This window comes from Rhipicephalus sanguineus, chromosome 11, assembly GCF_013339695.2.
Source record: "Rhipicephalus sanguineus isolate Rsan-2018 chromosome 11, BIME_Rsan_1.4, whole genome shotgun sequence".
Lineage (NCBI taxonomy): Eukaryota > Metazoa > Arthropoda > Arachnida > Ixodida > Ixodidae > Rhipicephalus > Rhipicephalus sanguineus.
Window position 1 is genome coordinate 50241203 of NC_051186.1, and position 27479 is coordinate 50268681.

Sequence of the window (27479 nt, forward strand, 5' to 3'; positions counted from 1 at the left end):
CCTCAGAGACAACATGTTTCTGGCATCAGAAACGAATCTCCAAGCCCACGCTTGCTTATGTCAATGCACTCCAATTCGTCATGGACGCCGTATTTTCGGACCCCAATATACGCCGGCGTCCGGATGGCAAATAAATAAGAAAGGAGAGGAGGGGGAGTCTCACACTCCACCAACTCAACTGCGCAGATTGTATTATTACTCTAACGCTGATTCTTACTGCAATATAAACAGTACAGTCATTCAACACATCCGACTTCAAGGTACGCCAACACTTATAAAGTGTTTCGCCTGATTCTCTTTCGAAACAATTCTTTTGTGGTTCAATTCACAACGCACTGCGTGCAATTAAAAGCGCGATGCTAACGCAAATTTCTCCGTATATCAAACCTCGGAACTAAATACGTGGCTGTCTCCATCTACAAATGCCCGTCGAGTTTGGAACGTCTATTCTAAATGAAGCTGCTGTTGCGTTCGTTTTCGAAACAGATAATAAGCAACGCCCAAAACGACCCACGACTGTCTCGCGTGCGTCTATATCCTTAACACTCGCACTGGAGCAATACAGTGTTTAGGAAAGAAGCCACTAGTATACTGAGGTCACAAAAACAAGCAACAAAAAAATAATAATAAACCAGTTCCACGTCGTGAAAACCTTCGGACAGTGAAGATGTAAGCGCGGGAGTGTATGCGATTGGCTAGCGAGATCACGTGCATCAGCGTCATCATACTCATCATCATTTATCACCGCCATCATTATCTATTCAAGAACCATCATCACCGCATAGGCGTAGTACTTCTTGTAAGAACCATATATCAAACTAAATTTCACCTTGACGTTTTTACATTTGGCACCATCGTCATCAATTCGAGCACCATAATCGTCATCTTTGCTCAGTCCCCCACTCTGATCACGTGACTATTGCTACTACTATAACAACTACTTCTACTACTACTACTACTACTGCTACTACTACTACTACTATGACTGCTACTACTACTACTACGACGACCACAAGACAGCGTAGACTAAGACGGCTCCGATGTAAAAAGAAATTGCGGAGTCATTGTAGAAGCATCTAGAATGCACAACTGAGGGTGACAAATGAAAAACGCTTAGTCACGTCAGGCCACAGGACAGACCAGTTTGAATGTGTTTGTTTCGGTGTCTGTGCGTTTCTGTATACGTGCGTTCAAGTGGTGCACGTGTGAATTTAGTCTCATTTGAAAGCCAGAGGTATATGTATATACAACTATAGGCTGTGTGAGAGGCGAGCCCTGCAGCGCAGTGAAGAAATATACAGCGCCAGCGCCAGCGCTCGCGCGGCCACTTTGCATAACAAAAACGCGCCGACGCCACGACCGCAACTGTGGCGGTGGCAAAAGAGAGTGTGTTTATACGAAACTTCTTCCGCAGCGGCGACAGCCACGCCACAACGCGTGCAACGTAGCCCACCGCAGAGGTGAAACGCTCTCGTTTTCAGTTATTTTCGTTTATACTTTTATTGTTTTCGGGGAACCGCCGTGGCGACCGCGTCGCTTTAGATATGGTAATTAGAAACCTGGCTTCGCAGCAACAGCTCGGCTTAAAAGGATGCGGGCTCGACTGAATGGGCCCCCGGTAGCCTCGGGCGTTTTAGGGAATGACGTCGGACTTAGAAGAAGAAAGGACACTCACTGTCTACGTGGACACAGCACGCATATATATATATATATATATATATATATATATATATATATATATATATATAGAGAGAGAGAGAGAGAGTAAGCAGCCCCGTATAATGCGATGCTCTTGATAATACGTGGTGCATAAGCAAGCCTACGACCTTATTAGAACGCCTCTGCATCGTGCTAACTCCTATAGCTATTATCGGAATCCCAGGAAGTTAGCCCCACGCGCAGTTCATATATGCAGCCACGTCAACAATCACTTAGCGACAGGTGCGTTATTTAGGACGAAGAAATGGGAAGTATAAAAAGGTTCCTGGAAGTTAGGCACGAGAAAGGCTTAGAGTGCGGCAAGCTGTGTCTTATATATGAATTATAGTGTCCTGTACTTTATCGAGGTAGCCTTTGCAAAAACCATACATCACGTTAAGTTTCATCTTGACGTTTTGAGATCTTTACAAGTGGCGTATCTGCGTTTCAGTACATGGCTGGCCTATACGTATACACAGTCTTATATTTATATCAGGCCCGTAGCCAAGAGGGGGGGGGGGGGGGAGATTTCGATGGAGGTGTTCTACCGAAAATAAAGAATGAAAATAGGTGTTTCTCTCAAATAGTCAAGGCCTTAAGCAAGTGCCCCCCCCCCCCCCACCCACCCCAACTCCCGACCGAAAATATATGCTGGCTACGGGCTTGTTTAAATATTCCGTTACTTTGAATTCATTTGGCGTGGTGGAACGAATGCTATATATAAGTCGTGTACAACTTCATGCAACGTAGTTGATTCTTGAACGATCTATGCATCGATTTCAATTGTAATACCGTTCCCAACATTAGGAGACGCTTTTTAAGAACAGCATGAATGCGGGATACAAGAATAAGTTCACTTGCGTTCATATCTTTTCTTTGGCTGTCCACGTTTCTTCTACACTGCCACGTATGCACATATACGTTGTTCCTGCATATATAATTTCTTTCTGATATTACGTGTACATTTACCGTGTAAATTTGTGCTATACAAACGTATGGATGGCAGTCTCCCTTTTATTAACTGTGCGTCACCTGGCGGGGATTCTGGAGAACTGGTTTGTCATACTGCGCATGCGCGCGTTTCCTGCCAGTCAAAGTTAAGCGCGCCTAAATCGTGCTTGACGCGTATGCATACTCCGATATGAAATTTTAAAAAAATAATAATAAACGGAATGGAGGAAAGGGTAGCCTCCTTTTTCTTTAATTTTACTACGTGTCGTATCACACTTTATCGGGAGAACGTTGGTGGCTGGGAGCGAAACGGACAAGACGAAAAAAAAAAAAAGAAAAACTCGAATGCCCAAATGAAGCCGAAAACTGTCACCCTTCCCACCGCGCGTTCAGACCAACCTTCGCTCCGTCTTTCTTTTTTTTTTTTCTTGAGAAGACTTTGCGAGAATATCCCCGACCGGCACCGGAAATTGAAGCCGCTTTAAAACCCACAGGTGCCAGAACTCCCGCAGAAAAAAGAAAAAGAAAAAAAAAAGACGTGGCTGCAAGTCATTCCTTGATCGCTGTCTTCAATCTGACGTGTAACAGCTCGCTCGCGCGCTTGGAAGATATCGCGAATGACGAGCGCATCATCGTGCCTTTATGAGCTATATTCTCTATGTAAGGTTTCGCGAGCTTAAGGGATGAAACCTGATAACGTTATAAAGAAAAGCAAAGGGTAAACGCAGACAAAAATATCGCGAAAGAAGTAAAACTAAGAAAAGTACTAGAGTGCGTATAGGATAGATGCGGCCAAGACAGTTAACTGCCGGGGCCTTTCCTCAGATGTCACTCCATGCTAAGAATAACAAGAGAGACATGAACAACTGAAACTGCGGAGCACATACTACTTGAATGCCCCGCGCGCCGCGACGAGAGACGACTTTTTTTAGCTACGAAAGTACATGATCTGCCACAATCCGTGACGCAGAATATTAGATCCGATGCCCGGTCGGGCAAACACATCAGAGCAGGCCTAAAGAGAAGTTTCGAAAAGACATTCATAATCACCAATACTATCTTTTTTTGTCTAATTTTGTTCGAAGAGCACGACCACAGAGTGATTGAGCTCAAGTGATCCACAGCTCACACTGACTTTAGCCTATCGTTCGGATAGAATAATTCGCCTATAGAAGTCAACGAGAGTGTCGACGCGGGCTTGTTGCTTGTTAAATTGCAATGAAAAACAGCGCCACGCTCAAGATATGAACGGAAGAGACACTGCTACTTCCGAAGAGAGTATCTTTCTTAGCGTCATCCTTACATGTTCTTACAGAGCGCAAAGTCCGCATTCTGACAAAACACGTGGGCCAATCCCGAAGACTATACAGTGCAGTCTAACAGAGCGCCTCAATAAGTTATGCCACTTCAGCTACCGTATTTACTTACTTGGATACTGCCAGCACCCGTTAGCAATGGATACGATGGCTAACGGACGGGCTATTGTCGGCCAACGTTGGCTATCCGCCCTTATATAACGCCAATACTTTCTTTACTCTCTTCAATGAGTTGCCTACCAGTTGTAAGAGGGAAGCCACCGCGCATGTGTCTGTTGCTCAATTCCTCTTATGATTCATGATAAAAGACTGTATACGATTGCAAACTCGCACACAAGAGTGAAATCAGTGTTAGCCGGCGTTTGTGTTGTCGCGACTTCTTTCCCGCGTCCGTGTTTGCACACCCGTAGTCTTGTATCACGAATCATCCCCTACCTATATATATTATAGCTCAGCCTTGTGTCACTCCTGTGATGATCGTATTCTGGTACATTGCTGCAACAAACGCCAAATGAATACGCCTTCGAAGGAGTTCCAATCTGTCGAACTACAGGTTAAATCGATTAGTCTCGGAGGCCGCTAGTGTTAACATCCACTCCCCGAACACAGACGTGCGCTAAAGGCCGCGCATTCGAAAAGCCTTCACCGAGAAAAAAAATTAAAAAAAGAACGCCTCAGGTAAGGCGCAGCGGGTGACGGCAGGGCTTGGCCGAAGGAGGCCACGAACCTGCTCGTCGGCAGCGGGCGTTTCTTCTTCTTCCTCTGTGACGGCGGGCGAATAAATAAAGACGTCAATACTTAAAGGCACACGCACACGTACCACGGGAGCGCAGAGTCGAGTGGCGAGGAAGACGCGTGGAATAAGAAGATGAAGCAGAACGCGGAATGCACAAACATGGAATGGAGCAGGGAGTGAAGGAAGAGAGGGCTTCGGCGTGTGCTTGAGAGGCCCCCAGAAACAAGGATCGGGCACGAACGAGAAATGAGAGGGTGTGAGGGGGGGGGGGGGTGAGAAGAGGAGAGGGATGTCACGGATAAAGAAGTAAGATAGAGAAACAAGGAAGGGGGAGAGGTGTTGCTGGAGGTTTCGAGGGTCTGCAGTGGAGGTGGAAGGGGGGAGACATTCAGGTGCGGGAAGGGGTCAGAAATGAGGAGGAAAAGGAGATGCGCTAAGGAGGCAGCAAACAACGACGAAGCTCTGAGAGGACACGTAGAAGAAGACGACGACGAAGAGGTGACGGGATGGAGAGCGCGAGGAGGCCAGGACGGAGGCGAGTAATGGCGGCTTGCGACGACGACGGGCGACAGACAAACAAGAAACGAAAGACGAACGTTGTCGCAAAAAATAAGGAACAGAAAACAAAACACGGCACCGTCTTCTTCCCACATCCAGCAAGCAAAACTGCCCTTTCCTCCGAAGCCGCTGCGAATGGCGAAAGCAGGCGGAGCCGCTGGCCAGAAGCCCCGCCCCCGCGCCTGGCCCGGCCGGCCAATGGGCAGCGAGGAAAAATGGCTGTGTCTGTCTGTATGTCTGACTGCGGAGCGCGCGCGCGCGCGCAAGCGTCAGCGAGACCGAGGCGACACAGAGCTAGCGAGCGTGTTTTCAGGTTCGTTCTATTTCTTTCTTTCTTTTTATTCTCTCACTCCCTCTCTTTCTTCGCTTATCCAGGCCGCCATTTCAAGCGCGGACTCACCGACGACGACTGCTTGACTGACGACTATCACGCCAGGAGCGGCCGCGGCCTGGCGCGCAAGCGCGCGCCCGACGTGGCCAGCCCCTTTGCGACAGGCACAGGAGGAAAGGAGAACGCGCCAAAAAAAGCGCGCCAAGAAAGAAAAAAGTGCGCCAAATCGACAAAAAGGCGCAGCCGACAGGACCTGCGGCGTCGGGGGAGAGGAGGATGAGGAGCGCCAGAGCCCAGATTTGAGGGGAGAGGAGGAGTGAAGCATTTGAGAGAGGAGGAAAGGGGCAGCGCGCGTGCGTGGCGGCCGCCTGATGACCGGCGTCGGCCGTTTTGGGCGATGACGCGGGGGCTAGCGCGCAGGCGCGCAAGGTGCGCCGTGACGTCATCGATGATGCCCGATACACTTCGCCTTTCCACCTCTCCGCCCCCGGTCTGTTCTTTCGGGCCCCACCTTTACTGCGTGGGCGCTGTATTGAATATACAGCGAGACACAAAAACGAACGCCCGTACAAGAAATCAGGCGCGTGCGCTCAGAGTTGCTATTATTCGGTGGTCGTGCAATTTTGCGCAATGGCGAGCTTTGTCGATGAGTTCGGCTCGAATCAGGTGCTAGAACAAACACACACAATGAAGCGCCGAGTAGACGCGCCAAGTCGAAGTGTTGAGTGAGCACCAGCCTAGCCCCTGTCTCACTGACATGAGCATTAACCTTTGCCTTGACATTGTTTTTCAGCAAACGTCGCAGAAGCACCTAGGCGATGTATGAGTGATGGCGAGAAATAACGCGGGATAAAAAGGAGTGTAATGAAAAGAGTCGACGTCGGTTAAGTTCTGAACACGGTTTTATGTTTGTGCCCTTTATCGTCGCGTAGCGCTACGCCGATTTCATAAGGGGTAAGCACTTAGACCATCCGTCAACGTGCCATTCACACAAATGGTCCTCGGGATTGCGTCTTTACGTCGTTCATCAGTTTTCCTAATAAGAAAAGGGTTGTATAGGCACCCTGCGCTGTAGCATGGAGTTGCGACGACAGCAGCGCCAGAACATAGTCTATTGAGTCAGAGGTACCAAATTGGGCAGCCGCCGCGACATAGAATTTCTTATCACGAGGCAAAGAGTGTCCGTGTCTGAATGCGCATGACCGGCATGCCATGAACCTTGTTCTCGTGTCTTTTCAATGTCCATACCTCCTTCGCATTCCTATGGGCTGACTGATGACGAGAGGGCTTAACTAGATTGATAAACGAGATAGATTTTTTTTTTCATTTCTTTTTTCTGTGCTATAAACACGGAAAAAATAATACAGGGCGATAAACGATAGGTACGTAGTGGCCTCTGGCCACCACGCGGTGCCTACAGACGTACGCGTCGACTTCTCGAGTGGGCACAACGCTAAACGATATCGCTGATTTACACAGAAAGCTCAAGACTCGTAGTGATACGGCTCCTACCATCTCGAAACACCATGAAGATTACGCGAGAGCGCACTCGGTGTTCATAGAGTTAACCATTGCGTAGGTTTAGCACCAAAGGGCGTGCATGCCACCAAAACGAACACCTCCTCGACTGATAATGAAAAATGGCTTCACTGCGTGCACTCCGTGCTTGCGGAAAAGCGCCACTCGCGGGAAGCACTCCGTCAGGCGCTACACGGAGGTTCTGGGTTCGGCTCCAGTTTTAACAGCGGAGCTATTTAACGGCGAATTCTATTGGGAGAACAGGAGCACTCAAAAGCACGGGGAAAGTGCTCTCTTCAGAGCCGGCGTGTTTCGGCGGCTACTGTTCTCTCAATGGAATTCGCCATAAGCTCGGAGTAAGGGCCGCGTTGCAGAAAACTCTGCGGGTATGCGCGACAGAAAGCGCGTACGAGCCAAGCCGCTCCTAGCATAGCACAGTCATGGATACTATAATATAGCAATGCGCTGGGTGAGGGAAGTGAGAGTGAGGAGGAAGGAACAGAGGAAGGGAGAGGGTAAAGTACAGCATAGCCTTGCACAGTATGTTTAGCAAGTATATGGGAAATTGAAGTGAGGGCGTGCAGGACTGATGTAAAGGTGAATAGGAGGGAAAGGAGGAAGAGAGAGGCCACACCATAGTATAGACATGTACGGTACAGCATATCAAGGGGTGGAAAAGAGAGTGAGGGTGAGAAGGAGTGATGTGAGGGTTAGGAAGAGAGAGGCCAATATGGAAAGGGCTAAAGAAAGACGGAAGAAAAAGACGAAGATGTAGAAAGAAATCAGAAAGAAGAAATAACTCAACCTACGTTCGCCAGGTGCATGGTGGAGCTTGCTTTCCGGCTCCACAGTTTAGTTAGATCTCACAGGCGTAGAACTGGCTTTAATTATTTTTTTTTGTCCATTCTTCTCATCGGTGCACTGGCGTGCGTAGTTACACGTAGAGAACGATTGATAATCGATAGCCGATTTGTAATCGAATCTCAGACTGTTCGCGCGTCAAGAAAATAACACGGCACCATTGATAACAGGTGCTACAGCATTTGTCAAGTAAAATTTCGCGGTCGGTACAGATCTCCTATGGATTTCAACGCCGAAAGGAAACATGAACGCAAATGCGTGTCAAGGTCGGACGGAATGAGTTCTTCCGCTAAATGAATCATCTTTAAAGACGCCTAATAACAGAAAGAACGCGTACAGAAAGGAGAGAGAAAGCGATTAAATCGATGAGGGCAAACATAACCAAGCCCGCCGAAAGACCACCTCATGGCAGGAACATAATTTGCGCGAACGGACGCGAGAAAGAGAGCTCGAGCCTTTATAAAAAAATTACGCATACATACGGTTGCCGAAAAATGGCTCGGTACAACTCGAACGAAAATCATAACGCAACTACGAAAACGAGAGAGTATAGAAGGGAAAAAAAAAAAAAAGCTAAGAAACGACCGAGAGAGTTATGGTCGTTTAAAAGGGAGGCGTCGAGATAGAAAATGGACAATGAAATTACGCTCGGCCCGAGTATGCAAATTGGGGGGAACTCCGCGGACCAGTCTGCCGGCCTAGACGACGCGAAAAGTAAAAACTTATAAAAGAGGAATTGCCGAAAAAAGAAAAGAAAATCAAAGCAATCGTTTTGAGAATAAGATACGCGAGTAACCGAGTCCTTCGCGTGTGTGTGTGTAGTATCCACGCGCAAAAATGAACACCACGTGCAAGGACTCGGCGAACTAGAAAACGCGAGAACCCAGGAAAGAAGGACAAAAAGAACAACATTACCGCGATGACGGCGATGGGTAAAAACGGAAAGAAAGACCATGAGCGTAATATGAAGTGCGAAGAAGAAACGAGCCAGCGAGCAAGCCTGAAACGAAGCCGCGAATGAAGCCACTTAGCCGAGGGTCTTTATTCGCAGTACACGCGTATCAGAGGACGGGTGGAAAGGAGGGGGGGGAGTTGCCAGAAAACGGGAGTGGATAAAAAGGGAGAGGAGGCAGATTATTGGGGTATGATACGGGAGTGGGGAAGAGAGAGGGCAGCGCGCTCTAGGCACAAGGGATGAAAGAGGGAGAGGGGCAGAAGAGCGCGGCCATAATTTTCGGGCCCGGCCAGATACCGCATTGACCCGTTCTTAGGCCGTAGCGAAGTGCGTTCCAAAAATATGCGAAAGTGAGTTATTAAAGGCTTATAGTGGATGTTCCTGGGAATTCGAGTGAAGGATTTATTATTATTATTATTATTATTATTATTATTATTATTATTATTATTATTATTATTATTATTATTATTATTATTATTATTATAGCTGGCTAACATAAAGCTTGAAACCGGTGATACCCGCCGTGGTTATCTATGTGGTCATGGCGCTCGACAGCTGACCCGAAGGTCGCGGGATCGAATCCCGTCCTCCGCGGCCGCATTCCGGTGGCGGCAAGATACTAGAGGCCCGTGTGCTTAGATTTAGGTGAACCTTAAAAAATACCCCAGGCGATCGAAACTTCCGGAGCCCTCTACTACATGGCGTCTTTCATAATCGTATCGTGGTTTTGGAACGTAAAATACCAATCATTATTGTAATGATTAAACCCGCAATGCTGGCAGGGGAATGGAGTTTTTATTATTTCTGCCACAAATATAATTCGAAATAAGACCACACGTAAGCGATGCTTTAAGTTTCGCGCATAACCAATGAAAATGCGCAGCTTAAAAGAACTTGTCACTCAAAACTGATTAATTAGTGTTCCTTATTGGCATTCTCGCCTCTCATGCATTAAAGAAGTTTACGAAACAACAAGAGTCAATATACGATAGTACTCGGTAATCAGTTTCTCCTGCGTCCGGCATAAGCATTTTTTAATTGCGGCAAATAGCTCGGAAGACGCGGTAATGACTCTAAAGACGCCAGCCGATAGCTATAAGGAAAGAAAAAAAAAAACGCTGAATCTTATTAATCTATTTAATTTTCATTTTTCGTAAACGCGATGCACTCTTCCCTCTCAAACACTCGTTTATTCTCGGCCAACTCTCCGATTCTTAAAACGGTCGAAGTGGAAAGAAGGAAAAAAAGGAGAGAAAAAGGCTCCGATTACCTCTTCATTTTTGCGGCGCAAGTGTGGGTCTTATAAGTATCAAAATATAGGCTGCTCGTATCAGACGCAGCAGGATGTAGCTACTGCGAGCCAGGCAACCAATGAATGAACGCGCTAGAAAGAGAGAGAGAGAGTGGCCTGAGAGGTGGCGATGTTTTGCATAAAGCTCATCGAGGCGGCGAAGAGAGGGGAAACCGTTTAACGGGAGATTGTTTCTTGCTTCTGACGATGAACCGACACGGACGCCTGGTTTCTTTGTTAAGCGGTGGCGGCATTTAAAAAAGGAGGGCGATCGTTGTGTTTGTTTTTCTTTGTGTGTGTGTGTGGCTGAGAAGCCGTCGCTGAAGTGGTTACAAATTGCGCCTGCTTTATCGAGAGCCTGCGACTTTCATAGGCCGAGAAGTTTTCCTCCGTATTTATTTAAGGATGCGCGGGGAAAAAAAAAAAGAGAGAAAGCTAAATGTGACGAAAGGAAAGGGCGATGGATGGCGCTGCGGTCGGTTATCGGGAGAGAGCGCAAAGCGGTAAACCAGGGAGGACATACTGTGTGCATTCTATCGTGTACTCTATAATGAGAAGCATAATATGTACGAGCGGTAGCTTGATTGGTTCAAAAATAAGCTAAAATGAGAGTGAATGGGATGTTTATCCGCATACGAATGCAATTAATTGCAATTACTCTGCACGTACTCTATATATAATAATCTACATATACAATGCAATTAATGACCGCTTTCCCTGAGCTGCAACTTCGGTTTCTTCTAGAATGTGCACATAACCAACCACTGATCAATCAGTGAATCAGTCAATAAGTCATGTAATGTGCACAGTAAGAACGCAAACGTCTGAGTGCTGGCACTTCGCAATGAAACAAAAACTACAAGCGAATGCAAACAAAACGGAAACAACTAAAAACGGGAGATATGAAAAGCTGACCAAGAGGCAATCATAATGTTAGTACTATGATCATAATAACATAGCGGTCGAGAGAGAGACGCTTGTTCTTTGCCTGAGTTATTACAGTATATTCTAGAGTAATAAGTATGAGTAATGACTGTATTCTATACGTGGAGTGGTGTACTATACCGTATTTACTCGAATCTAAGCCAATGGTTTCTTCGAAAAAACGATGTGCGAAAGTGTGTGTGTGTGTGTGAGGGGGGGGGGGGGGGGTCCGCTTAGATTGGAGTACAATGATTAAGTTTTCTTTTTTCTGGCCTTGCGAATTACGGGGGTCGGCTTAGAATCGGGGCCGACCTAGAGTGGAGTAAATACGGTAGATACGAAGTACGCTGTAGCTTTTTCACACGACAACACGATACGCATAGGACGCTACACGCCCTCCAATTGTGCGTGCGTGAACAAACTCCGCAGCGATGAACTGGACGGGTCAGTACCTAAATGTCCTTGAGAAAAAAAAAACCCGAATGACCATGGGAAAATGACCACTCGACCGGCACAACGCGACCGAAACAGAGCATGTGTGACTGAGCAAATAAAAGTCATGTCGCTTCCAAAAAAGAAAGAAAGAAAGAAACAAAGATAGACAAAACGAGACGATGACCAGGAAGTGAAAACGCACTTAGGCTTAGCTAGGAACGCAAGCAGACGACGAGAATCGCGAGCAGACGAAAACAAAGAAAAGAACAGAAGGCAAAATACAAACTAACAGACGACGCAAAACCAAAGCGCACACAGAGCAGGGCTATTTTCGACGTAAAGCCAAAACTGAGCAAGAAACCTTCTTCGCCCAAAGAGCTGGGGCAAAAGCAAGACAAATCGAAACTATGTAACGACACAAGCAACCATTGAAATAACCACAAAAGCGAATAATCAAAAGAGGGCAGAAGGAACAAGATGCAGAACAAAAGGAGTGTGAACAAGACAAGGCAAACCGAAACTATGTAATGACAAATGTAACCATCGGAACAGGACCAACAAAATAAGAAAGCAGCGACAAAAAAATAACACGATCGAGCCCAGTTCACACCGAAGTTCGCGTAGAAAGAACCAGCTTTTTAGTATTTTTCTTTCATTTATTTTTTTTCTTCTATCTTCTATACTTTGGGCCATTCAAGTCATCCTCTAGAACTGGGCGTATGGACATCAGTAACTTCTTCTTTAGGCGGAATACGAGAAAACTAAAAAAAAAAGGAACCAAAAGCGTCAGCCGCTTGAGTTCCGCTAAGCCATGGACGGTCGTTTTCCCGTTCCCACGCTGACCAAAGAAGCGTAGCAAGCGGCTATCGCGTTAGCGACAGAATACAACGGTGAGTGCGTCTCCCGTACAGTCTTGCCTGCCGCATGCTTCACGCGCTCGCGCGCGCGTCCCCGTGTAAGTCTTAAAATGCCTTCGACTCATCCGTATGCGGATTCTCACGTCCTACGCAGGTGCTGTAGGCTTAGCCACAGACTGTATTCGATGCCGCGTATGCCACAACTGAGTATTCCGTTCGCCTGCGCAGTTCGGTATCAGGACCCATATTCACAAGAAGCACTTACGCTAGTATTGTTCGTAAAAGAGAATTTCAGTCAATCCTGGTACCAGGCATATAATCAGCGAATGCAGGTGGCCAGTAATGAGGAGCACTTAAGTAAAAACGTTTTGCGATTTCGGCCACAGGAGGGCTGGAGAAGTAAGAGGGGGAAAAATTTTTTATATCAAGGTGACATAAACGTAAGTGTTGACGTCACAATCGGCTCCACGAGCTGAAATCGCTTGACCGCGCGCAACAGACCAAGCGGGACGACAAGGAAAAACGAGAACGTGACTGTCCTGTTTGTATGTGTCCCCTTGTTTAAAACATCACGCTGCATGAGTATCCGAATGGTCAAATAGCCCGTTTTCAAGCGTCACAGGCCTCTCATGCGGCTGGTTAAGAGCTACTCTTCAAATTCTTAGACGCTAGATCTCGTGTGCAATTAATGATGAGTGACACTCATATTGGGGCCTTTTTGTGCTGATATGGAGGTCACGCATATAGCGCCGCATGCGGGATAGCTCATGGGCTCATGGGAACAACCAGCATGCATGTGCATTGTTGCTAACGTCTCGACAAGCTGTCTCGTCTTCAAGGCTATGTGCCATGGAGAGATGAAAAATCCTATAACAAGGGGTTTCGCGGGTGTGGTCCTTTCTTCAAGGCAGCTGCCTTGAAGAAGACAAGAACATCTTGTCAAAACATTGGCTCCAGCGACAGCCCGTGTGTTCAAGAATTTTAGGGGCGAAGCTCCTTAAGGCGGCACCCGGCCGTTCGTCCCTCGTAGTCGTAGTCGTAGTGCGTAACCAGTCTTACGCTTTGACCTCCAAGGTGGTGCCGGTGGGAGATTTTCCTGTGCGTTGTTGAACAATAAAAAATTCGCAGCGTGCGCGTTAACTAAAAGCCGAATTCTTCTGTCTCTCATTGCCCATTAACAGCCATTGGCATGTTCCAGTAGGAAACGTTAGTAGAAGTAGAAGTGTAAGTGTTAGCTAAAAGCCGACTTCTTCTGTCTCTCAGTCCCATTAGCAGCCATTGTTTACCTCCAAGGTAGTGCCTGGTGAGATTTCTCCTGTGCGTGATTAAACAACAAAAATTTTGTTCAAAACGCCGTTGATTGATGAAATAAACCAACGAAAGACGCCAGATGTTTTGTAAAAGCAAAACGAAAGAACGCCAGATGTTTCTAAAGCAAAACGAAAAGACGCCAGCTGCTTAACGAAAGACGCCAGATGTTTTCTAAAGCAATGGTTTTCTAAACAATGAAAATTCACAGAGTACATGTAAAATTAAAGTGAGCTGCAAGTCGTCATGACTCATCGAACCTTTAGTATAAACGCGCCCGATCTCACGTCGGTGATGATATACTGGGCAGAATTCACGGAAGATTCACGGTTTACCGATGAACCTCCGCAGCTTCGCCCACTCATCATCATTCACTCTGTGGATATGCTGTGATTTTTTTCGTCTCTTCATGTCACGTACGAGGTTAGATCATTTAACCAGCAGCACAGCTGTGCACCTAAACACGCACACTCACGTCACGTGGCCATAATAGAACAGCCATTCACAACAACCCTCCCCCCCCACCCCCCGTCCTCCTCTCTCTCTCTCGCTTGCTCTCACGCTCCAAAACATCACGAGAGGACGGCACCACAGCTTTGGTCAACCGACTCTATCGCTTGAGGCCCTCAGCCGACACGCCGAGATTATTACTATTATATTTTTTTCTGTATTAGTTTGTTTGCCCTTATAACGAACCCGGACGAAAACGACGCGCACCGCGGAGCAGCTGATTCACGGTTTCTTCTCTCTTCGTTGATGTCGCTGGCTCGCGGCTGTCGCCGTATACACACACTGGATCAACGCGTTTGTTTCTCAGACGCCCGCTAGGCGTCGCGGTATACCGCGGCGCTGGCATTTGTCGCAGTGCTCCCGTCTCGCCAATCTGCGCAAGCTGTCACGTGACAAGTTAACCCCCCCCCCCCCCAATCCACCCTTAACTCCCTCTCCGAAACAGGTCATGCATATTCATATATTTCGCCCCCCCCTTGCAGAGGCAAACAAACAAACAAGCAAACAAACAAAGAAACTAGCAAACGCTAGCAGCTTTTCTTTCGCGAGCTGTCACGTGACAACCTAACCTCCTCCCCCCTCTCCTCTCCTCACGGTCTCACCTCTCGACTCACCTACGCCGGCAAGTCATGCATATTCATACTTCGTCAGCAAAAAGACGACTAACAGACAAACGCGACAACAAAGAGCTAGCCCTCTCTTTTTCCTAGAGGGTGAATAGCAATCTGATCACGGCTCCACGTACATATAACAAATAGAGCAACACGTTGCGTCCCTCCGTGGAGGGATACGGGCTCGTGTTTTGCACGGCATCAAACACTCTTGTCCCCTTCCCCTCTTCAAGGACTGTGGGCCTCTGTGTATCGTATGCGGCGTCACCCCTTTCTGCCCTTGGCGTATTTGTTAACGCCAGTTTCTTTACTCGGTTGTTGGTCAGCGTTAGCTTGTCCTTTTTTTTACTATTCTCAGTTGAAGCCAGAGGGTTCCTGGACTAGAGAGCCCTCCCACCCTAGGGTGATACCGAGCATCGCTCGGAACACTGTTTCACAAATAAACGTTTATTTCTCTCTCTCTCTCTCTCATTTTGTATTCAGGGAGGGAAATAGAGAGATGTGAGAGCTATCCTCCATTGCAGACATATTTCATGGCTGAGAAATGAAGTGTTTGCGAACGTTTTTTTGGGGCACTGTTTGTGAAACCTAGGCGTGAGTTTTGTGAGACGTGATGAAAGATAGGAGGAGGCCGTAGCAGACATGTATTTGTTCTTCTACGTCAAATAAGCTTAGATTGATGATGATAATTATATTGACAATAATTATGTTCATTGTTGATGAGATTGTTGATTGCGAGACAGACAGACAGACAGACAGACAGACAGACAGAACAGATAGATAGATAGATAGATAGATAGATAGATAGATAGATAGATAGATAGATATGATATAGATAGATAGATAGATAGATAGATAGATAGAATAGATAGATAGATAGATAGACAGACAGACAGACAGACAGACAGACAGACAGACAGACAGACAGACAGACAGACAGACAGACAGACAGACAGACAGACAGACAGACAGACAGACAGACAGACAGACAGATAGATAGATAGATAGATAGATAGATAGATAGATAGATAGATAGATAGATAGATAGATAGATAGATAGATAGATAGATAGATAGATAGATAGATAGATAGATAGATAGATAGATAGATAGATAGATAGATAGATAGATAGATAGATAGATAGATAGATAGATAGATAGATAGATAGATAGATAGATAGATAGATAGATAGATAGATAGATAGATAGATAGATAGATAGATGTTGGTATTCCCAGAGAAGGAAATACTACGGTAACAGCTGTGACTTGCTTCAAACGTACATAGTACATAGAACTTGTACATAAAACTACAACCATTGGAGCAGAGAAAAAAAGAGCATAAAAGGGAGCTACAAAAATTTTAATCGAATGAGCTATGTACGAAAGAGCGGAAAGGAAAGGAGAGGCAAGAAGAAAGATGCGAAATATCGTTGTCGAAATATTAAAACGCCCAACCCCAACCTCCCCTGCGCGTCTGGGACACTAACTTATGTACAAAGGTCGGCTCGTTTATTTATCAATGCACGGCGCTTCAGCTAGTCCGCGCAGTGCCATAATTTCGTGCGTCATGCGACCGCAATACTTAATGCAGTAAGCGTGGATTACAAGTCGCGAAGAGGTAACAATGCGGTACGCCCGCTATACAGAAATATCCTAATTCTATTCGTTTTGCTGTCGTTGTTTTTGCTTTCTATGTCTGTGGCTCGGAGAGCCACCCACAAAGATTCAAAGCTAGAAATTAACCCGTCCCAGGCGAGCGCATCGCGAGGGTGTTGTCACAAGAAAGTAAATGCGAGAAATATAACAAAAAGTTGAAAGGATACGGGATTCGTGTGTATACATATAAAGTCTCCGTTTCAAGACCCACACCGTAGCGACGCCTAGCGGAACGCACGGCAATCATTCTTAATTTTCGCACCAGTGAAATATAACGCCCAAGCTCTTCAAAGCGAAGGTGGCGCCACCGAGGTCTGAACAACCCGAAACTAAGCTTTCTAGCGCGCCATAGACGAACAACTAGAGACAGAAACAGAAGTTAGAAAAGAAAAAGAGCAGACGACACTGAACTAAAGGCGAGAAAGAGCAGACGAAAAACGAGAAACAGACGTACACACGCGATGATAGGCATTGTGATTAGAAGGCCGCTTATATCCAGGATTTCGAGTTCGCAATGCAGATAAAAACAAGAAAAGAGAACAAAAGTGCCACTCGAAGTTCAGGAGTGCAGGAGACATAGATCAGCGTTGCTCATTTGATTATTTATTCACTATCCTCTTGTTTTTACCCCTCGATGCCTTTCTTGCCTCTGTTTTCTCGTCGCGGTTGTATGTAGACTCATTTCGACGCGAAGGTTTTATACGTGTTGTTTGCGGGTGCATTGCGGGTGGATTGCGGAGAGGCGAGCAGCATTAGATTTGAAAAGCGACCGCTTGTTTGCGTGGCGTTGAAGAGTATGCGTGCACTGGACGGGACGACGGTTGTAAACAAATTGGATTAGCGATAAGACCGACGACACCGCTTGCAAGCGGGACGCGGTGAACGGTAACGCATAATGCCAGAGGCGCACGTGTTACGAGAACAAATGAAGAAAAGCGTGCACACAGGCAGAATCCACAAAAAGACAGACAGACAGACAATGAACTTTAATGTGGTCCTGAGGGGCGACTCGGAAAGACAAAATGGAAAAGTTTTGTGAAGAATGCAAAGATACAACAGCTGTATGCGACAACAGAGACATAAGCGAACGGCGTTTTCTATCCGTTTTGTGTGTGTGCATGTGTGTTTCTTTTTTTTCGTGATGAAATGGCGTGGGAAACAGTTCATCTTACTTAACGCGTTCTCGGGTGAAATTTCCCGCCTTCGCAGCTCCACCTAGTGGAACTGTATTCTTTACTATGCTGCGGTCATAAGACCGTAATTAATGATGAGGACATGAGGCTTCGTGTTTACACAGAAATAATAAAATTGGGACGACTTAGAGTACACCAAGTGCTCCACTACGAGAGAGCGGTAAGCTGTCAGTTACAAACGCCACTCTTGCAACAAACAAACAAACAAACAAACAAACGAACAAGCCACTGCTGCTTGTGGCGTCGCGTTTTCGCGCTGTTGCGCCATGCGTAAAATAAAAAAAAATCGCAGCGTGATGCGCGTGCGCACGAGATAGATTAACAGAGTTAATGCGGGACATTTCCTTTCGCACTCTGTTTCTTTGAAAGTGTAGAATGCGCGCTGCCTTGCGTGGGCGACTTTTAAAATAAAGCCGCCGGTGAAGGTGTTACGGGGGAAATAAATTGAGGACAAAGGTGGGAAGTGAACAGATCCTTGCAATACATTAGGAGTTATCAGCCACCATTTTTTTATCAAATACCTGCACGGCCATAACCCTACACTTTATACAATGAAGGAACAGATTGCAATGAGTATATATGGTATAGGGCAGATATGACGCCCCCCTTAGATGACTGAAGGGGGGACGCCCCCCCCCCCCCCCCCGCGCCACCCACCCATGCGCACACTTATGCCTTCCACCTCAAGTGAGGCATAATATAGACTAAGTCAGACCCTGCGTAAAATTCCGGTTATAACCAGGACCCGAGGACAGTCGGTCTAGTTTCATGGCTATAGGTGGTACTCTAAGCGTATGCGAAGTGTAGGCCGCGGATGTACCGGCATACATAAAAGCGCCGGCGGCCGCGCGCGTTGTTTTTATATGGAGGCCACCCAACTCGACAGGAGTCGCCTGAAACGTCCCATATAGTCCTCAAAAGATAACGTCGTAAAGCAAAATCCTATGCGGTTCGACGCAACGAGTGCTCATGTCCTTTCGCTCACGCCAACAATCAAAAACGCCGGCGGCCTTCACGCTATCAGCCATCTTGATCGCTTATTAATACACCGCATAAGAAGTAGGCTCGGACTAAACGCATCATCAATTTGGCGCGCACTGTTGCTTTCAACGAGCGAAACCGTTAAAACAAGCGATAAGGTATCACGAACAAAAGGCAAGAACGTTCGAAAATTAATTATCTACCGGAACCGCGGCTGCATAAATTCCTGTTTATACGATTCCGATGGCCAGGCAAAACAGTGCACGCATGTTAACCAGGTTTTGCTTTCTTCTGCAGACAGTTCGTTTAAAACTTGGCAACAACTCGCTGGCTTGGAAACTTAACGACGCCTGAGCGGCGAGCGAGCGCGTTTTACAGATTCAGTAGAGGCGAGAGTTGCAATATTTAAAATGACCTTTGCGGGACAGCTAAGGGGCCTTTTAAATGCCCATTACGCAAATTCCGTTTGCCGTATAGCGATAACGCATGCCGAGGAATCTCTCCCTCCAAACTCTTTTTTAAATATTAATAATTGACGAATCGGTACTTCCGACTCGTACACAAGTACGCGTGTTCGGTTCAATATGTATATATACAGTTAATCCGTTCGCTTTTTTTTTATCTTTATGAAAAGGGAGTAGAGAACGAATGCCGTGACCGTCATTGCTTAATGGATTCCCCGTTAAAAGGCCTCGGGGCGAAGCGCATTTTAAAACGAGATTCCAAAGGAATCAGATTAGCTAGCGTGTTTGACGATCCCGAGAACAAAAGGTCATAAACTGAGAGAGAGGCAAAGAGTGAGTGAGTGAGTGAGTGAGTGAGTGAGTGAGTGAGTGAGTGAGTGAGTGAGTGAGTGAGTGAGTGAGTGAGTGAGTGAGTGAGTGAGTGAGTGAGTGAGTGAGTGAGTGAGTGAGTGAGTGAGTGAGGGAGTGAGTGAGTGATTGGTGAGTGAGGATGAGTGAGTGAGTGAGTGAGTGAGTGAGTGAGTGAGTGAGTGAGTGAGTGAGTGCGTGAGTGAGTGAGTGAGTGAGTGAGTGAGTGAGTGCAAAATAGGACAGATCTACGAAAGAGGAAGTTTATAATCTCACTGGCGGTCGTCGGCCGGCCATCGAAAGGTAAATAAACGAAAAACCAAAAAGATAAAAAAAAAGCAAGAAAGGACTGCCAATGCGAATTGGCGCCAAGCTATGTAGGAAAGCGATCGCGACTCCCATAATAATGAACGGTCATGGATACACATAGCGGCGACCACCTCCGGCGATTAGAAGCATGGCGTCGTCGGAAGAGCGGGTCTTTAAAAGCGCGCGGAATGGAAATAGAAGAAACGAGAAAGGACAAAACAGTAGAAGAATAATGGGAACAGTGTCAGAGCGCGATGTAAAAGAAATTTGAAAAAAAAAATGAAACAGGTATCTGGCGTGTTTTAGATATCCTTCGAGTGATTGCATATTCCAAACTCGTTCCGTACACATCGCCGCGTTATTGTTTCACTATCTATCACCGATCGAATCGCTGACTGCTCGTGGCTTCTAATTACCTTCCCTTTTTAATTTGTCTCGTGTTGTCGTCCTCAAAGTTAGAAGAGACGGCCTCGTGGTTAGGATGCCATGAAAATTATCAGTGAATACTTAATCTTACGTAATTGAACGTAAATACATGATTAAAAAAGGTAATGAAAGTGGGAGAAGAAACTACTGGCCGCAGGTGGTATATACCACCCCACGTCTTCGCACATCGCGCACGGTGTTCTTAGCATAACTAGTTGAGCTTGTACGCGAAGGCGTGGGTTCGTATCCTTCTTCCTGCCACGTGATTAAGTTCGTCCACTTTCCTTTTATTTATCAATAACGTCTCAATTCCAATTCAGTAAGGATTGAATTATTTCTCCACTGCTTTCCTTCGTTCGTATTGTCTATTTCTTTTGATCATTTATGTCTTTATTTGTTTACAATACTGTCAGTTTCTACTGGAACCATAGCAGATCATAGCATTACTTCAACGATCACACAATATATTAAAGAAATGAGTGCCATCAACTTTGCCCTTTACACAAAGACGATTTACACATATTTCATCATCTGGTATATATATGCCGGTGTATCAGGTTAGTTAGCGTCAACTCGCTCAAACCTTGTATACGCTGCTTTGCAAACTGGGTCGCGATGTGTGTGCGTAAGCGGAGATAGTGAGCACTTTAAATTTCGATGCAAGGCAGTCCCGCAGAATGTCTCTTAATGTCTTTCAAAACACGTTCTCGCCTGTACAGCAGATGTGTATATAGACCTACACAGAGGCAGCATGTAGTGGCAGTCAGCTGGCAATGGTTACCAATGGCCGTCGACGCGCTGGTTACACGCCCGTGGGTGTTTACGCCTCTTGCATAGCAAAACGCCCGAAGCCGCTGCGGTATACACAGCATTAACAAAACGAAAGTGCGTACAAGACACATTCATCTTGCAGGACGCGTTTTCCAGGTGAGAGAAAAAATGGCGGCCGACACGGTTGCCAACGGCGCGTGAAATTAAGCCGATAAGAGAGATCACGCAGCGTCCGCACCCCCCTCTCCAATCTTTTGCTCACGGGCGTACAAGGCGAGGAGAGGAACTCGCCTTTTTTTTTTCATGATGCCACAGCGCATGCGCCCTTCCCCTAGCGGAAAAGTAGCGAAACACCCCTGGATATCTCGGAGGCTTTTCGCTCAGGCGATACAGGTTGTCCGGGCCCCCACCAAAACCCTTCCAAAACGGCACAGGGAAGCACAGGAAAATGAAAAAAAGTTGCACTAACACTGTCGCGGGGCTCTTGCTCTCTCTCTCTCTCTCATTTTATCCCTCCTTTGGGTAAAACAGTGGCGACGCTGCTGCGCGTTAGCTATCACAAACTTTCACCTCTTAACCGGTCCTTCGCGCCACGAATCGGGGCATTTTATTTTATTTTGCTCGGGATGTACCTTCGTACCTTCGAATTCTTCATTCTCTTCTCAGACCCCTATGACCATTTTCAGGTTACCGCTTCTAACACCTTCCTACATTTCCTTCTTCCTGGAGCACCCTTGTCCCTACCTCTCGCCTCCTCCTACTTTACTTCAATAAATTAATGCCCGTACACCTGCGTACCAGCCTCTCAAACTCTCCCCCGTATCCCCTTCCCCAAACTCCTGTTTTGCATACAGTACGATATATGCAAAGCCTACCGAGCTATTTCACAAACGCTACCGTCGCGAAGCGGAGCGTCATTTGAGAGAATTATATACCTAATCTCAGAAACACACACACACACGCGCGAACGCCGCACAGTAAAACTGAGACGACGGCAAGCAGCAGATCGCATAGGTGTATACGCGCACGCAGTAAATTTCAATAGCGTGTCTGTGTGCGTGGCACAAACAGACGCACGGACTTGCGCGTTGGTGAGCGGCGCACGTGCGATCTGGTATTCAGAGCCAGAGAGCATTATAGCTTAGAGCGCGGGAGGACTTCGCGCCGGAGGACGTCTTCGACGTTGCGGGCTGCGGTCGGCCCGTTCCGATAGATAGCTGGCGGAGGTTAAACGGCCATGCGATTCTAGCCACGCACCACACGCGCGCTCGCGGGAGAAGTGGAGCGATTCGGACGGCGATTTGAATGAAGCGAAGACGGCCGCCCGTAGACAACGCAAGCTGCCTAGGCCTTGGACCTCTTTGTTGTTGGACGAGGGGGAGATAATGATAAAAACGAAGGAAAAGGGCTTCGCCTCCGCTAGACAGAGATGGTTGCGAAAAAGCAGTGTGCTTGGTGTTCCTAGGTGTGATGACAGGGCGTCCTAACGTGACGATTTTGATATGTCATGTTATAGTGATACACAAGGTGCACGGAGCGTCCACGTGACGTCAACGTACGCCATTTTCGTTAGAGTTGCTTGTTTGGCCAGTAGGCAGAATGTTACGGTATATATTAGTGTACGGACTGTTGAGGAGTGGCTTTTTTTTATATAAAACGTCAGTTGTTTTAGGTACTATCTCTGTGTCGCTGTCGTAGGCGTGCGCACGAGGTGGCAGAGGGGGGGGGGGGGTCTGCCCCCTAATCACCTAAGGGGGGACGCAAAGCCTTCCCTATAATTTTACTGAGTCGGAACTGTCGCGTCATTGTTTAAAGAGCAAAGTTATGGCCACGCAAGCTTTTCTCAATAATGTCCACCGAATGCCCCGATGCTACATGCATTCAAAGACCGGTTCACTTCCCATCTTTACTACCAAAGGCAGGCCGTTGTGAGAAGCATCTCGCCGCTTGATTTTAATCTTTTTTTTTTTTCGTCCGTTGTGAAACACGTCTTTTGGACTCTAACAACGGGCGACATTCTAAAATGGTTACTGCCGTCATCGGTCTGTGTTCTATGCGAGCTAGAGCGACTGCGAGCGATTGTCTCTGCACAGTGTAGCGAGGAGAATCACAGAAGGTGTTGGCTACGTAGCGTTACAAGCGCACCTTTGTTTTCACTCTATCTCAATCCAATTACTGAGTTGTCAACGAGCTTGTTTTCGCGCATGGTCATCGTCACCACGCACGACGCAGTCAAGCTCACCTATACTGATCGTTTATGCACGCACTAACGCCCCACCAACTTCGCTGAAATATCCCATACATCGCGATTACGCCTCCCATGCGTGCGAGAAAAGCCAACCAACCGGGCGGGTAACGAAAACGCCGTCGATATACACCGGTCGCGTCACCTTGCCTCACCAAAGCAACGCCCTTTAGCTTTTGCGAAGGACTCGCCAGCTCCTCATATCTCCTCTCAAACCATTCTTTTCTTCTTCGTCTTCTTCTGCACTCCTCGGTAGTAGGTCACCGCAGCGAGTCTGATGCGTCTCCCCAAAACAGATCGTATCTTTACTTCTACCGGCAAGTTGCGTATGGACTTCGATATATTGTTTTTCTTTTATCATACGACTGATACACGCCTTTTCTGTCGTTCGATTGTACTTTTCTTTTTTTATCTATTCACTCCCTTCAGCGGGTGTGTAGTAGACGGTTATCACTCCTTTTTTGCAAAATCCGATAATAATAACAAAAAAAAGATACGCGGAATTAACCAGATCTGGACCGCGACACGCATGTATACAAACCGAACGCACTACCTTCAAGGGTCATCGCGCGGTAATGTCTTTGCGAGGCATCTCTTTTTGTTGCTATTCGTTGCCGGATATCAGGCTCTTGTGTGCATGCGTATGCAGATTCAGAAGCGCGGCTGCTGATACGGGAAGCGAGCAAGCTGCTTGCTTTTTTTTTTAATTTTTTAAGAGTTGAGGCAGCGAGTTGGAGAAGAACGGCGAAGAAGCGATATCGCCACGCACGCGCAGACGTGAGCGGAAAGCAGCGTAGTCAAAATAAAACAAAATAGAGTGAAATGAAATCAAACGCCTCGGGACGTTTAAAAGTGTATCTCAGACGGAATGCTTCCATCGCCATGCCGAATATGTCGTCACCGTCTCGAAATCCGGCGCAGTTGATGAAATCAGACTGCGCGGGTGTCTGACAATACGGACTGGGCCGTTCTCCCCCCCCCCCCCCCCGTCCCTTTTTTTATTTTGCCGTTGCTCTATCTCTATAATCAGAGACGTCAGCGCAGCAATTAACGTAAGAATGCAGGTCGGGTCATCGGAAGACCTTACAGCGCCCGCCTGCAAGTTAATGACCTTGACAAGAAGGTAAATACTCATTTAATTCGTTACGCGTAGGTACTTAAGAATGTGTACACGCTTCGTTTCGCATAGGTTTTGCAAGATTGGTATAACACAAGAGCAAAAAGAAGATATTAGGGGAAAAAATGTTCAACTTATTACGTCACTTCTAGAGCAGCAGAGATGCCATTGAACGCCTGATCGTCCTTTGATCGAGGCTCGCCATTCCCTACTGCATGTCACTCCTTAACACCGTTCCAAATGTGTTTAGCTGTGTAAATAGCTTACGCCCGATAGCTAACGTAACGCAAACATGCGCTCCGGACTTACAGGATCAAAGCAGCGAGCCCCGACGGCAGGTCTATGTATGCGAACTGTTCTTTCTTCCCGCGGCCGCAGCTTCCCGGATTGATCTCGTTTATTTTTTTTTTTTATTAATTGCAAAAGGCTACCTTCAGGTAAACTAAATACATAATGGTACGTGAACATATTCGTTTCCTGCGCGTACAGTCGACTTCAAAAGTTCAGAGACCACTATGACCTTTGAATTTCTCACGAATTTGCGACTGTATTCGGTCGAACTGCACAGTACCTGTTAACGTGTTTTAGAACAGGCCGGAAATCTGAATTCCAGGCTACCTGCGGAAGCAACGGGAATATTCAGCTTTTCGTTGTATCTCGTGGTCCCTAAAGTTTCGACGCGGAGTGCACACAGTCTAAACATGACCGGGATAGAAATTGTACGAGCATCTTATGGATTTTGAAAGTAGTGCGGGATGATTTCACAGCAGGCCTAAAGATCGGAGCAAGAATGAAATCGTGCCAAGACTCACCGGTGTAGGTGGTGTTGACGCCGACGTCGACCGTAGAGGCGGGCCTCCTAACGGGCGACACCGAAGACGCCGGGGGCGACTTGACCAGGGGAACTCCAGCTCCGGGTCCGACCCCGGACACGACCGCGTGACCCTCGGCGGGAGACGTCGGAGACGCGATGCCTCCTCCGCCTCCATTGCTGTCGTTGACTAGCAGACCTCCGCCGCTTGCGGTCCTGGACGCCGCCGAGCCGAAGGCGCCTCCACCACTGGCCGTGGAAGACCCGTACTTGTGCAAGTGAGGTTCCAACGACACCCTCGCCTTGAGGCGGTCGGCCAGGTCCAGGCTGTGGTTGCTGTTGCTGTTGTTGGTCACCGAACTGACGTTGTTGTGCGACAGCCGGTGATGATGGTGATGGTGAGAGGACGTGGACGTGGAAGACGCCGTCACCGAGGAGCCCCCACTGGTACCGTGGTGGTGCGACCTCTTGAGCGAGGACAGCGCGGAGACTTGAGAACCGGGACATCGTCTCGAGGTTGGTGTGTTGCTGTTGCCGGTGACACCGACGGCGTTGCTGTTGGCCGAGGCCGCGGCCGAGCCCACGGGCAGGTCGGGACGGTCGGCGTCGAAGTCGTCCTCTCCGGGCGACCCGTCGTAGAGGAGGCAGTTCTCCTTGTTGCACGAGTGTACCTTGTGCTGGATGAAGCGCACAATGTCCGAGAGCGCGAACTCCTTCTGGCAGACGCCGCACGTGAGAAAGTCTTGCTGCTGCAACAAGTGCTCCGGTTCGACTGCATCAAGGAAGGAAAGAAAGCAGACAGTACGTAAGTGTCGATTCTGGGAACGGAAAAAGACATTTGAACGTGCAGTGCGCGGGATGCAACGAAAGGCAAGCTGGTGCGCATTCGTGATAACTTCTTAGTCGTGCCCAGAAGTAGACCTTAATAATCCGGAGGTAAATCATGCTGAGCCGTGGGAGGCTGTGCTGCGCAGCTCTGACCCAGAAAACATAAAACTACGCCTACATACAGGACACAAGAAGAAAGAAGTGGACGGGACCTCGTTTTAATCGTCCCTAACATCACATAAACACAGGTTTTGTCATGTCACGGGTCTTGTGTCCTGTATGTAGACGTAGTTTTATGTTTTCCATGTCTTACCAACTAGTCCCCCAACGTACGCTTCTGACGCTGACCTGCTGGCCAGGGTTATCAAGAGAGCGCAAGACGCCGTCCGGACACAGGAGTTCGTGGCAAGCTAAACACAAAGCCGACCACCAAAATACGTACCTCGGCTTTTAAATGATGTTCTTACTCACTCACTTTAGAGCGAAAAAAGGGCAACACGAGCAGATAGGGGCTGTAATTCGGACTATAGCCGGTTATTCGTAATCGTCCGTAACAACGCATCCACGAGGTAAGAGCAGATAAGAAGAAGATTACAAGACAGTTGGAAAGTCGACGGTTAAGCTCTGCCATTGACTATAGAGGGAATGCAGTCTTTCTAGGCTCGTTTTTTTTCCTCTGTTCTTTCTTTCTCGAAAACTGCTCCCATATAGCTTCTCAGTAACGTAGACCTTACGTGCACTATATGCACAAAACCAACACGGAGACAGTGAACAGAACGCAGCAAACATATGTTTTTCGAGCCAGCCTATCGAACAAGGCTCTCGTTCTTTTTAGAACGCACAACAACATCGTCTTTTCACGCAGTGCTTGCTCCGAACAAGGGATCGCACCCACACCATCTCTCGACAGGCACACTGACCCTTCGCCCTCAGGTCCGCGACCGGTCGGGCCCGCCGGACCCCACCCCAACCGGTGGTCACCACATGTACGGCTCCGGATTCCCCTTACCATGGCTCGTTTGCCGTCTCCAAGCCATAGCGAGTTCCTGTCTTCACCAAGTCGCTTCTTCTTGCAGAGAACACTGTATACTTCTTCTTTCTTCCTTCCTTTCTTTATGGCCCCGGATTGTACTTAACAAGCTTGTTTGATTTCCCCAAGCCACAGCCCGTTCCTGTCTTCACCAAGTTGTCTCTTCTTCCTTCTTTCTTTCTTTCTTTCTTCTCTTCTTTTCTTTCTTTCTTTCTTTCTTTCTTTCTTTCTTTCTTTCTTTCTTTCTTTCTTTCTTTCTTTCTTTTTTCTTTCTCAAACGGCACGAACAACCGGACAAGCTACGGTCAGCATCCGAGTGTAGCCGCCACGCGATGACCAGAGGAGATAACCTTCTTCGTCTTGCAGGACTGACCGCTCCCTCGAGGTTTTCTTTTCCTCAGTTCCTGCGTTCTTCTTCCTCGTACAGCGAGAGCGTAATC

General features: G+C 47.3%; 1 protein-coding gene across 2 annotated transcripts in view; it reads right to left on the reverse strand.

The window, feature by feature from the left end:
• Window positions 1–27479, reverse strand: part of LOC119374311 (B-cell lymphoma/leukemia 11B) — a 581879-nt gene that overhangs the window by 60714 nt on the left and 493686 nt on the right. For both annotated transcript variants that reach the window (XM_037644386.2, XM_037644387.2), the window contains one exon: window positions 25183–25953. In XM_037644386.2, coding sequence (XP_037500314.1) covers window positions 25183–25953 — 771 coding nt within the window. The remainder of the gene's footprint in view (window positions 1–25182; window positions 25954–27479) is intronic.